Source organism: Trachinotus anak, unplaced genomic scaffold (assembly GCF_046630095.1).
Source record: "Trachinotus anak isolate AG129_WGS33_773 ecotype Australia unplaced genomic scaffold, CSIRO_AGI_Tana_v1 ptg000028l, whole genome shotgun sequence".
NCBI classification, from domain to species: domain Eukaryota; kingdom Metazoa; phylum Chordata; class Actinopteri; order Carangiformes; family Carangidae; genus Trachinotus; species Trachinotus anak.
In genome coordinates, this window is record NW_027273879.1 from 350,774 (window position 1) to 362,973 (window position 12,200).

At 42.2% G+C, this 12,200-nt stretch overlaps 1 protein-coding gene across 1 annotated transcript; it reads right to left on the minus strand.

The window, feature by feature from the left end:
- Nucleotides 1-3,055: 3,055 nt before the first annotated feature.
- Nucleotides 3,056-8,514, minus strand: stc1l (stanniocalcin 1, like). Its single transcript, XM_071466218.1, has 5 exons — nt 8,316-8,514; nt 7,480-7,622; nt 7,278-7,385; nt 7,077-7,180; nt 3,056-3,841 (listed from the first exon to the last, which is right to left on the minus strand). Exons 1-5 carry the CDS (start codon nt 8,428-8,430, stop codon nt 3,550-3,552), a joined length of 762 nt encoding a protein of 253 aa, XP_071322319.1. The 5' UTR covers nt 8,431-8,514; the 3' UTR covers nt 3,056-3,549.
- Between the last annotated feature and the right edge of the window lie 3,686 nt (nt 8,515-12,200).

Below are 12,200 nucleotides of genomic sequence, written 5' to 3' on the forward strand. Positions count from 1 at the left end.
GTGGGAAGGGAGACTTGGCCAGGGCCTCTGCATCATCTATCACACACTCACACACACACACACACACACACACCTTCCTCTGGTTGTGTGTGCAGCCTGAGGCAGCGTTTCCCTCCCACAGGGAGCTACAACAGGAACATACATCATGTAGCTCTGTCTGTGACATGTCATTCCCTGTGTAGCTCCTGGCTGACACTACAAACACACAACCGGTGTGCAGTGTATTGTGTTACAGCCTCCTACCGAGCTGCATCAGGTTGAACAGCCTCGGGCGTCCTCTCCTCTCTTTCCTGTTTTCTACAGGAACACCTCAGAGATCTGTGGATTCCCCGAAAACCTGAATCACTTCCAGAGACACAGAGATGCTCCTGCAGGACCTCAGTGAACATCTCTGTTGGATCTGAGGCAATTACAGAATGAGTGTCTTTAAATCTTAAAGCAACAGACAACACCTATTCTTCAGTTTCATGGTTGGATCCTCTTTAACTTTTCGCCAACAAGTGTCAATTTGTGACACAATTTTATGACCAAATACCTGCAACAGATGTCACATTCCCATGAGCCTCAGCTAGACTTGTGATTGTTAGCATGTTAGCATCTAGCTGTGCAGCCACACAGAGCAGCTAGCATTTTATTTTGCTGGGTTTTACTTAATTCTGCTTATTTGTGTGTATGCACTTGTGTCTGCACTCGATGTTTAAGGTTAACGTTTGTTTTCCTCCAAGATCCAGTAAACGTGCAGAGCAGTTTCTTTTCTCGACCATTCAGCAGCTGTAATTCCTGGAAACGTGGCTGTTAACAGCTCGTCTGCTCTGCTGTCAGCGTCACCTCGGCCAACGCTCAGAGCTCTGAGCCCCCCACCGAGCTGCTGAAGTAAACACACCTCTGCAGGATGTAAAGAGTGGGAGGATGGTTGTCTTTCTCACCCCGCCTGATGGAGGTTAATGGGCCATAACACTGAGGTGAGGAGCCATTATGGGTCAGCCATTACCATGTGGACAGATGGCCGAGTGGAGTGAGATCCATCGTGGTGTCACTTAACGCCTCCACGACCGGACCAACAAGCCTGGACAAACACTGGGGAGTGATGAAATATTTACCTTGATACAGTGAAGGAGGTCTGACTCTCACCTGCACGGTGTCAGTATCTGCTGCTTATTACCTGTCCTTCATCCAGGTGAGTTACAGCTGGTGTTTCCTCTTTGTTGCACTTTGTTGGATTTTACAACTTTCACTTCTCACACAACAGAAAGTTTGTTTTCTATTTTTAATTTTCTGTTTCCACTCAAGTTTTTTTTAAGTCTCAGTAATTTCCTAAAACCATGAAATCCCTGAAAGGCTTTTTTCATGTGTATAAACAACCCCTGAAGTTTTTGTTCCATCTGTGAAGACAACCTCCAAGAGGCAAGTCATTTTGTTATTGTTTGTTTTTTGTTGAGGCTCATTTTAAATTTTTTTTCTTTCTTCCCAAATTCACTTGCCTCTCAGGTTGTTCAGATTTTAAAAAATTCACTCACCTTTCAGAGCTTCCATATAAAACAGCTGCTCACTGTAGTTTCCTCAAACGAACAGGATCAGCAATTGTGCTTTTGATAGGGACTATTTTCAGCGGCGGATTAATCCTTAATGTTTGTGTTGAGGGCAAATACCATAACTTATGTGACACTGCAGAACAGCTTGAGCCGATGTGAGTGGAGGGAACGGCGTCAGCAGGAGACATTTTCAGGTTGGTTCCTGTTTCTCACTGTTTCATCACCATGATGATCCACAGTGCTGCCCTCGTGTGGCTTTTCGGGCTCAGCTCTGGTCTTTCCGTGACTCAGTAAATGGAAAACTGCTGTGGTGCCACAGCGTCTCAGACAAACAGGGTTTCGTAAACACTGTGATGCTGATGAGCTGTTTATCGCCTGTGCTGCAGAGTTAAACATCCCTGCTGAAACAATACATTAAAAACTAGAGAAAACAGAATACTGAAGGATCTTTTTTTATGTGCAGGTACGCCACCTGGTGGTTAACTGGACAAACTGCACTAATGAAGTTGGGTGTCGTTAAATCCATTCTTCACTTTACAACAGTAATTTAAGAAAAATAAATCTTAAAGATCCCCTACAGAGGTGTTTTAAGACAGATCTTCTGGATTGGAAAAGTTTTCTGTTTGAAAACTAGAGATCCTGAACATACACATCATCTTAGATGTTTCCTCCATCACCGAAAACTCCAGAAACTTTCCACCTGCAGCTGATGAATGTGCAAATAAAGAGCACAGTCATCTCTCTGTACAGCGAAGCAACAATAAGCTGTTATGGGGAGTTAAAATACTGATGGTCTTCATCAGTGGTTGGAGTTTGCTCAGTCCTGAGTATCTGTGTCTTTACCTGATAACAGGTGGTTGTATTTATGGCAGCATGGTAACTCCTGCCCCCGTCTGCTGAAGACCGTAAGATAAGGTTGAAAGCCCCAGAGAAAGCTAGTAAGTGGTCTTTTCTATTCTAAGTACACAGATGAAGATTACCACTTCGACTTGCTTTTATAAGCAACAGTCTATTAATCAATCTGTTTATTTGTGTATTATTTGCTTTGTTGATTAATTTTTATTGAAATATTAAAGGTCCATATTTTAACTTCTCCAGTGTTTTATCTGAAGTGTTGATCTCCATCAGAAGATATATCTGTGGTTTAAGAACCAAAAACCATCTCAGTGTAGTTTTACATCTCCTCTCTCAGGCTTGTGGGATGGTGGGTCCAGGTGGGCGGGGCTTGGCTGAGGACAGTGACTGCTTTGTTGTGACATCACAAAGTTCCAGAAGTCCTGACGGCTGGTTTTAAGGCTCAGTGTCTGAATACAGGCTGTGTGCATTTCTCTGTGGACTGAGGCTTTGATACTTTCACAGTATTAATATAGAACCTAGACCTGCTTTATAATTAAAAAACACATGGACATCTACCTTTAGACTGTGAAGCTTTAAAGTGTTCACTCAAATACTGAATAATTTTATATTTTGAATGGAGGGAAACTTTGCTGTAAATAACATAAAGAAAATCACACAAGTCAAACTGATTTATATCATTTATTTCTAGCACAAAGAGCCAAGTCGGCTTCCACATTTCAGGTTTGACATCACAGGAACCTCCCGGTAAAATATTGCATACAACTTTAACTAATAAAGTAATCTCAGACGAGCGACATGGCCCCTTACAGGAGTCACAGAGGGCCCCACGACCAGCATGAGAGCCTCTCCTGACATCCACAGCCTCTTCTCCCTCACACTACATTAAATATAACATTATGTCATCTTCATAAATTAACTTGTTTAAGAAAATAAATATCAATTGTTTTAACTGTAATCGGCCTCTTTTTAAATGTCTCTACCACATGTTGCTCAGTTCATCAGGTCGATGGACTGAGAATCAACCAAATATTAACAAAACATGTAATAATTATTATTTTATTACCCCAAATCACCATCTAAAGCCCTTGGCTGCAAAAGGTAATCATAGTAAGACATAATTGCATGTTAATGTGCGTGATTGCAAGTGTATGTTTGTTTTCTACTTCTCGGCTTTAACCCCCCCCTCGCTGTCATCCACAGATCTCCTGGCGAACAGGTGGGTGGGGTCCCGGCCTCTGAAGCCGGGCTGGATGTTGAACACGGGCATGTTTCTCCAGCTGGACGGGTTGTTGTAAGTGGCGGAGCCCGAACCGGTGGCGCAGGGTTTGTTCTGGACGAGCTGGAGGAACGTCTCCATGTCGGGGCCCAACCTGGCGATGAGGCCGGCCCTCACCGCCGCCACCGTCTGCTCGTCGCAGGCCTGCAGGGTCTGCAGCAGAGTGCTGTAGTATCTGGACAACAAAACACACACACAGGCAGGTTCACGTCACCTTTTGGTATCACCTCAGCTCAAGGACCGGGTACCAGGTCCTGTCCTCAACTGTAACCTGACAGAAAACCAAAGAAGACGAGTGGAGTCGGCACCACACAGAGGAAAATGTCAGGAACTAAAAGATCAGGTGACACTTTACTTTCACCCCTTTCACAAAAAGCACATACATGAGAGACAATCACAGAGATCACTAACGAGTGAAAAGTTTTATAATCAGCTGATGGGATGAAACATTTGTGTTATAAAAATCCTCTGTTATTCAGGAGCAAAGTGACAAAACAAAATGAAAAAAATGAAAAATATATGATAGGAAACATCCTTCAAAGCTGCAGGAAGTTCAATTCAATTCAATTCAATTTTATTTGTATAGCGCCAAATCATAATATACATTATCTCAAGGCACTTTACAGGGTAAGGTCAAGACCTTACTTTGTTACAGAGAAAAACCCAACAGTTCCCGCAACGAGCAAGCGCTTGGCGACAGGGGGGAGGAAAAACTCCCTTTTAACAGGAAGAAACCTCCAACAGAACCGGGCTCAGGGTGGGCGGCCGTCTGCCTCGACCGGTTGGGTTTAGGAGGAGATAGAAAGAGGGGGAGGGGGAGGAGAGGGGAGAGAAGAGAGAGAGAGAGAGAGAGAGACCAGGAACAGCTGTGTAGGTAATGGTGTTATCAATAATAATGATGACAGGTAACAGTGGTTAATAGTAAAGATGAGTAGTGGTGGATCTGGATCCTGCTGCTCCCGAGGCAGAGAGACCTGCAGAATGAGGACAGAGAGAGGGAGAGAGAGGAGAAGCACAAACTACGGGAGAGAAAAGGAAACAAAGTTAATGGCATGAGGTCATCGAGAGAGAGAGGGGGAGAGAGACAGAAATAGGGAGAGAGCGCCCAGTGAATCATGGGAATCCCCCAGCAGTCTAGCTCTATAGCAGCATAACTAAGGGATGGGTCAGGACATACCCGAGCCAGCCCTAACTATAAGCTTTACTAAACAAGACAGTTTTAAGCCTGATCTTAAAGGTAGAGAGGGTGTCTGCCTCCCGAACCCACACTGGGAGCTGGTTCCACAGGAGAGGAGCCTGATAGCTGAAGGCTCTGCCCCCCATTCTACTCTTACTAACTCTGGGAACCACAAGTTGACCTGCATTTAGAGAGCAAAGTGTCCTATTGGGAAAATAGGGAACTATAAGCTCTCCAAGGTACGATGGTGCCTGACCATTAATGGCTTTGTAGGTGAGGAGGAGGATTTTAAATTCGATTCTGGATTTTACAGGGAGCCAATGCAGAGAAGCTAACACAGGAGAGATGTGATCTCGTTTCCTAGTTCCTGTCAGTACTGGTGCTGCCGCATTCTGGATCAATTGGAGGCTTTTTACTGAATTTTTGGGACATCCTGACAATAAAGAGTTACAGTAGTCCAGTCTTGAGGTAACAAATGCATGAACTAGTTTTTCAGCATCCTTTAGACATAGAATGGGTCTGATTTTAGCAATATTGCGCAGGTGGAAGAAGGCTGTCCTAGAGACTTGCTTTATATGTGAAGTAAAGGACAAGTCCTGGTCAAAAATGACACCAAGGTTTCTGACTGTAGCACTGGAGGCCAAGGTGATGTCATCCAGAGTCAGTATATTATCACATAGTGTATCTCTGAGGTGTTTTGGGCCAATTACAATAACTTCAGTTTTGTCTGAATTTAAGAGTAAGAAATTACTGGTCATCCAGATTTTTATGTCCTTAAGACAGACCTGAAGCTTGGCTACCTGGTTAGTCTCACCTGGCTTCATGGATAAGTACAGCTGGGTGTCATCTGCGTAACAATGAAAATTCATCTGGTGCCTCCTAATAATGTTTCCCAGAGGAAGCATATATAGACTGAAGAGCATTGGTCCTAGCACAGAACCTTGTGGAACTCCATGACTGACTTTAGTTATGATAGAGGAGTCATTGTTAACATGAACAAACTGGAGTCTATCTGACAGATATGACTTAAACCAGCTTAGTGCGGTTCCTTTGATGCCGACCATATGTTCTAGTCTCTGTAATAAAATCTTATGATCGATGGTGTCAAATGCGGCACTAAGATCTAGTAGGACAAGTATAGAGACAAGTCCATTGTCTGAGGCTATGAGGAGATCATTGGTAACCTTAACCAGAGTAGTTTCTGTGCTATGATGGACTCTAAAACCTGACTGAAAATCTTCAAACAAACCATTTCTGTGCAAATAATCACATAACTGGTTTGCAACGACCTTCTCAAGGATTTTGGAAATAAAGGGGAGGTTGGATATAGGTCTATAATTGGCTAAAACATGAGGATCAAGAGTAGGCTTTTTAAGTAGAGGTTTAATTACTGCAACTTTAAAAGCCTGCGGTACATAACCAGTTGATAAAGATAAGTTAATCAGACTTAATATAGAGGTGTCAAGTAAAGGAAAAACCTCTTTGAACAACCTTGTTGGAACGGGGTCAAGAAGACAAGTTGATGGTTTAGATAAAGAAACTGTTGAAGTGAGCTCAGAGAGATCTACAGGAGAGAAACAGTCAAAATATAAGCCAGTTACAGTTGACTCTGAGGCTGCTGAACTGGACAGTACATCTGAGCCAGCTGTGGGGAGGAGATGGTGAATTTTTTCTCTAACAGAGACAATTTTATCTGTAAAGAAGCTCATGAAGTCATTACAACTGAGGGCTAAAGGTATAGATGGGTCAACAGAGCTGTGGCTGTCTGTCAGCCTGGCTACAGTGCTGAACAGAAACCTGGGATTATTCTTGTTTTCTTCTATCAATGATGAATAATAGGATGTTCTGGCTTTACGGAGGCTTTTTTTATTATTTATTTTAGTTCCGCTCATGAATCTCCTCCAGATGTTTCTCTACAGATCTGCTGCCTCAGCACATGTTTGTTGTTATGACTTAGTGTAATTATTACATAACTGTCTTGAAGTGGGTTCAGAACAGTCGTTTAAAGCCATTTTAGTCAGAGACACTTGGGTTTGTTAGGACAGGCTCTTCTGTTTGGAGGAGCTCAGAGAATCACAGCAGCAGCAATCAGGTGTAGATAATGCAGCAAACATTAACCTCTGTCACAGCACATCTGGGACTCTGTCAGACTCTGGATCAGTTCTTTCCTCTCAGCTGTTAACGCCTCTGTATATTATTTAATTATTATTATATATCATTGTTGAGTCCTCACCTGTTGGGGAAGTGAGTCGGCACCTGGACCACCTCTCCGATGGCGTCAGGGTTGGTACGAGCCACGGTGCAGATGTCAAGACTGGTGTAACACTCTTCTTGCACCTTTTTTTTTTTTTTTGAAGACAAAAAGAAAAAGCACAATGAAGAGAGAAGACAGAGGAGTGTTGTCTTCACGCTGAGTTTCTCTGAGTTTACAAACCTCAGCGATCATCCTCTGGAAGATGTTGCAGCGGCGGATGGTTTGGAAAACCTTCGCTGAGATTCCCTGGGAGATGCAGTGCAGACTCTTCTTGACAAAAGTTTTACCCTGCAGAACAACGGACACAGGTCAGACAGTCAGACAGACAGACAGACAGACAGACAGGTGGTAGACAGGTAGATGGACAGAGGGACAGACTGACCTCTGTGTTGAACGTAGCAGCTGTGTGGAGGAAGAGCTCACAGATTTCATGCATCCCGTCAGTGTCACAGGTTGAGTTTTCCAGACAGGAGAAGAAGCCGCAGCCCACAGCTACAGCACCGTTCAAACATCTGGCCACATCAGCTGCAAACAGAGGTACACACACACACACACACACACACACACACACACACACAGGTTTACTTACAGACACACAAGAGTGTAGACTGGAACTTAAAATCACAGTGTCCCTATGATAGATGATGTGTTTTATCTCGAGTGTAAAGACTGATTGATGTTTAATTCTTCATCTTTAAATTAATATTTTTATATCTGAAAACCATTCACAGGAGATAAGAAGTGCTTCATTCAGGTAAGGTAGGGCAGCCTGCACGTCCTCTGACGGGCAAAATTAAAATGAATCTAAAACCATTTCTGAAAACTTGATTCATTAAAATGTGAAGATTTGTCTTTTTCATGTTTTTATGACAGTTAACTGAAGTCTGCAGCTAAAGTTCAAACTACACTTTGTTAACCACCAGTGACGCCAACACCAAAAAATGCTTTGGAAAATGATCAGAAGTAAAGTTCTGGTCTGGTTCTTAATACATGAACAAATGAGACGTGAGCAGGTTTGAGTCCAGGCTGGAAGCTGTGAACCAGCTGCTGGAGCTGCAGGTGAAAACAAAGGCTTCAAAGAGACAGAAACACGGGCTGTGCAAAGTTAAATAAAGCGTAAATCATGTGTTCCAGACTGAGTTTATGCAACACACCGCTGAACCACAGGGAAACGCCGAGAATCAAACTTTTCAAACCAGAGACAGAACCGGGACTCACTCGGGCTGTTGGCGGAGAACCGAGCCCGGCGGGGAGCGGCCTCCTCCGGCAGCAGCTCGAAGCAGACGGCGGAGCCGAGGGTGAGGGACAGGAGCAGAGCGGAGCCGGGCAGCATGCTGGGTGGTGGTGAGGGTGGTGGTGGTGGTGGTGGTGTAGTCAGGTCTTCCCTCCTGGTCCTGTCTGTCCCGCCACAGCCTCCACAGCTGTATTTATATGAGGCCCGGTTGGAGCTGTCCAATCAGAGCGCAGCGCTCCGCGGGGGCGCAGTTAATGGTTTATTCTCGGGTGTAATTAACCCACGGAGCTAATGGGATATTTCCACAGGAGACACGACGGAATTTCCGAGCAGCAGTGAACTCACGGGATAAATTTAGACCTTGTCTTTTAATTAGTTTGTTAACATGGCTGCATATTACACAGGCTCGGTTAATAAACGCTTAAATGAGACCAGCGCGGTTTTTATTAAGAAGAATCTACAACCAGGAAATAAAAAAACCATCATATAAAACAGGCTGCATCCATAAAGCGGCTTTACGGTGCTTTCTAACAGCATAACCCACCCCTACAGTGTGATCCGAGCCCGGATAGTAAAGACACGACCCGCTGAGCTTTCTGAGCCACATGTGCGTTTTATCTGTAGTCATGTGTCACTTTCTAAAAACAGCAGGATCACGTCTCTAGCTTTTCCTGTGTAGTGGTTCAGTCGAGTGGAAAGAGCTGATCAATGAGTGTGAACACAGGAGGACGGTTCACAGGTCCCCTGGGGCCCTGAGCTGAGGAGGAGCCGGGGGGAGGAGCCGGGAGGAGCCGGGGGGGGGGCCCTGCCTCCTGTACCTGAGTAAAAGTACCTCTGCAGTCATGTACAAATACTCAGTGACAAATTAAAGTCCTACATCTATGATCATATACAACTAAAATACACATACATCCTCAGCCTCCAGTACTTAAAGTATCAGAGTAAAAGTACTTCATGTAATTGAAGTAGGCCTGTCACATTAAAGGTACTTCCTGTAATGAAAGTATAAGAGTAAAAGTGTTTCATGTAGTTAAAGTATCAGAGTAGAAGTATTTCATGAAGTTAAAGTTGGCTTATCACAGTACAAGTACTTCCTGTGGTTAAAGTATAAGAGTAAAAGTACTTCATGTATTTCAAGTAGGCCTACCACAGTAAACATACTTCCTGTAGTTAAAGTATCAGAGTAAAAGTACTTCCTGTAGTTAAAGTATAACAGTAAGAGTACTTTATGTAGTTAAAGTAGGCCTATCACAGTAAAGGTACTTCCTGTAATTGAAATATAAGAGTAAATGTTCTTCCTGAAGTTAGATTATAAGTGCAAAAGTACTTCATGTAGTTGAAGTATCACAATAAAAGTACTTCCTAATCTAGGGGCGGACCCCCCCACAGGGTCACCAGATAAATCTGAGGAGTTGTCAGAGGATTCATGGGAGAAGACAGAAAAAAAACTTTTTTCAGTTTTTCTCAAACATTTGTTTTTGATAATTTCATCCATTTGTGGCTCAAATAGTTTTTTTGTTTTAAATGAAACCATGTGAGACTTTTAGAGGGCAAATATCTCTGCTGACAACTCAGAGACACAACTTCACACTGAAGACATCACAAACCAAAAATCCACTGGTTTCATCTTTGTATTGTTCTTGTGTGTAATCAAATGTTTTTTAATGTAAAATCTGTGCCTGCAGCTGAGAGTCAGATATTCCCTCTGAGATGTGGTGAAGTATAAAGTCTGAAGAACTGAGCAGATCTTCCTCAGCTCTCTGTCAGATGTTTCAGGAGACTATTTCGTGAGATTTCTGAATTCTGGATTATTCTGAGGTTTCTGAGTCTGAGCCCTCGATCCCCTTAACCCCTCCTGGGCCCTGGTCTTCATAATAATTGAACTCCAGCCTGATTTGATGATTTGACACAGGCCTTTTTAAAGAGGTTTTTTTTCAGAGCTTATTTAAAGTTTATCTGAAGCTGCTGTCTGAGTTTTTAAACCCAAACCTGCAAAAAACTGCAGCTCATTCACACTGAACTGGGTCAAGACAAACTTTTTAAGATGGACCCGAACAAACCAGTTCTCAGATTAAAACTATACATTTTTAGAGGCATATTGAGAATCACTGATGCTGCTCCTTTTCTCCTTATCTTGAAGTAGCACTTTTATCCAGTGGTGTTTATCTTGCCTTCAATTTTTAAGCTTAGGTTTTTTTATATGAAGGAAAAAGTATGTGTGTATGTTCATGAGCTTTCATTTTATAGTTACTTTATATATTATAACTATACATAACTATATATATTTTATATATAGTTTTTATAGTTTTCAGATTTAAATCAACTAAATTAAAATGTGCTGTCTGTCACCATAGTGACACATCAGCCAGTCATTAAATGCTGATTATCCACTCTCCTCACTTTGCCTTAATTTCAGTGTAAGACCACGCTGTTATTCAAGATAACTTCCTCTAAAAAAAAATCTAAATCAAATCAAAGATCAATCAAAGAACTAAATTAACTTAACTACCTGTTCACCTGGATTAGTTAAACTACAGAGTTTATAGACAAATTCTCATCCAGTTATTTTTTTCTTTAAAGGCAGTTTGAGGACTGACTGCAGCAGAGTTCTGCAGTTAATTATCTCATAAGCTTTAATGTTAAAATGACAAATTTTCATTTTAATCTCAGATTACATGCACTTTGTTATATTACATAAATATGCATATATGCAAATATATAATACATGTTCTTAAATATCAAACTAAAACAAGGCACCGTGATGCACTGTAAAATAATCAGCAGTAATGCAGCGTTTACACTGCGGTCAAATATCCACAGTGTGGAGCGCAGAGTATAAAGAACAGCCTTAGACTTTCTCTGTGACTCAACAGGAATCTCTTTGTGTTTAAAGATCCTATTCAAGGATTTTCTGATGAATGCTGCACTGCACAAACAGTTTTCTTTAAAACAATAGTTCTGGTTGTGAAAGAGCTACTTCATCCATTGTCACTCCTGTAGTTCTGCAGTGAAAGTTATTCTTGAGAGATTCATCATCTCAACATGACCCCATCCCACCACCAGACCACCAAACCACCAGCACAACCTTATGGACTCTGGATTTCAAACAGTCAGACTTTATTATTGTCCTGAAGGAAATTTGGTTTGCAGGCAATAAACTCACAGAGACACAATGATGACAATGAGCAGCAACAATCTTTAGTAAGAGACATACAAAATACTTTCATGTTAAAATAAGTTCACAGGAAAGATGCAGGGACACACAGATGACAATGAGCCACATACATCTATAGTCAGACATAAAAAATAATATTTAAATATTGGTTACACTCTAATTTAGGTCCCTATATAGGCCTATATATTTTTAAATATTACCAGTAAATATTTTACACACTACAGTGTAGGTTTAATTAGATATTTGTACATTTTAACTATGAATTAAAGTATGTGTCAGTTTTCCCAAGTGTCAAACTATTTCTTTAAGAAATTAAGTTTAATTGAGTGACTTAAAATTTGATTGAAATTCTTTGAGTTTTACAGTGTAAAGTATCTGACTCTCAACACAAAGCTTTTCTCAATCAAATCAAAGCAGAACAAGGAGCTGTGAGGTGCTAATGCACTGTTGTTGTTGAAGATGTGGAAAAATGTGTGTGTGTCTTATCTCTGTCAGTCACCAGTAAACTGTGAGAGAGTCGTTAGTGAAGGCGGCTGCGTTTCCATCATGGCCTGGTTCTCCACAGGAACCAGTGAACCTCGCACAGCTCTGCTGACTTCATTAGCCCGAGGGTCAACACACGCTGATAAACATCTCCCACCTCGCACACTTTGGTTTTCATGACCCCCCCCCCCCCCCCCCCCCCCCCCCCCCC

Bases quoted from the DNA above. Each gene is read 5' to 3' on its own strand.
- stc1l (XM_071466218.1), bottom strand. From the start codon at position 8,430: ATGCTGCCCGGCTCCGCTCTGCTCCTGTCCCTCACCCTCGGCTCCGCC. The intron at 7,623-8,315 runs GTGAGTCCCGGT...CTCTGTTTGCAG, and splicing joins GTTCTCCGCCAACAGCCCGA to CTGATGTGGCCAGATGTTTG. The intron at 7,386-7,479 runs GTCAGTCTGTCC...GTTGTTCTGCAG, and splicing joins CTGCTACGTTCAACACAGAG to GGTAAAACTTTTGTCAAGAA.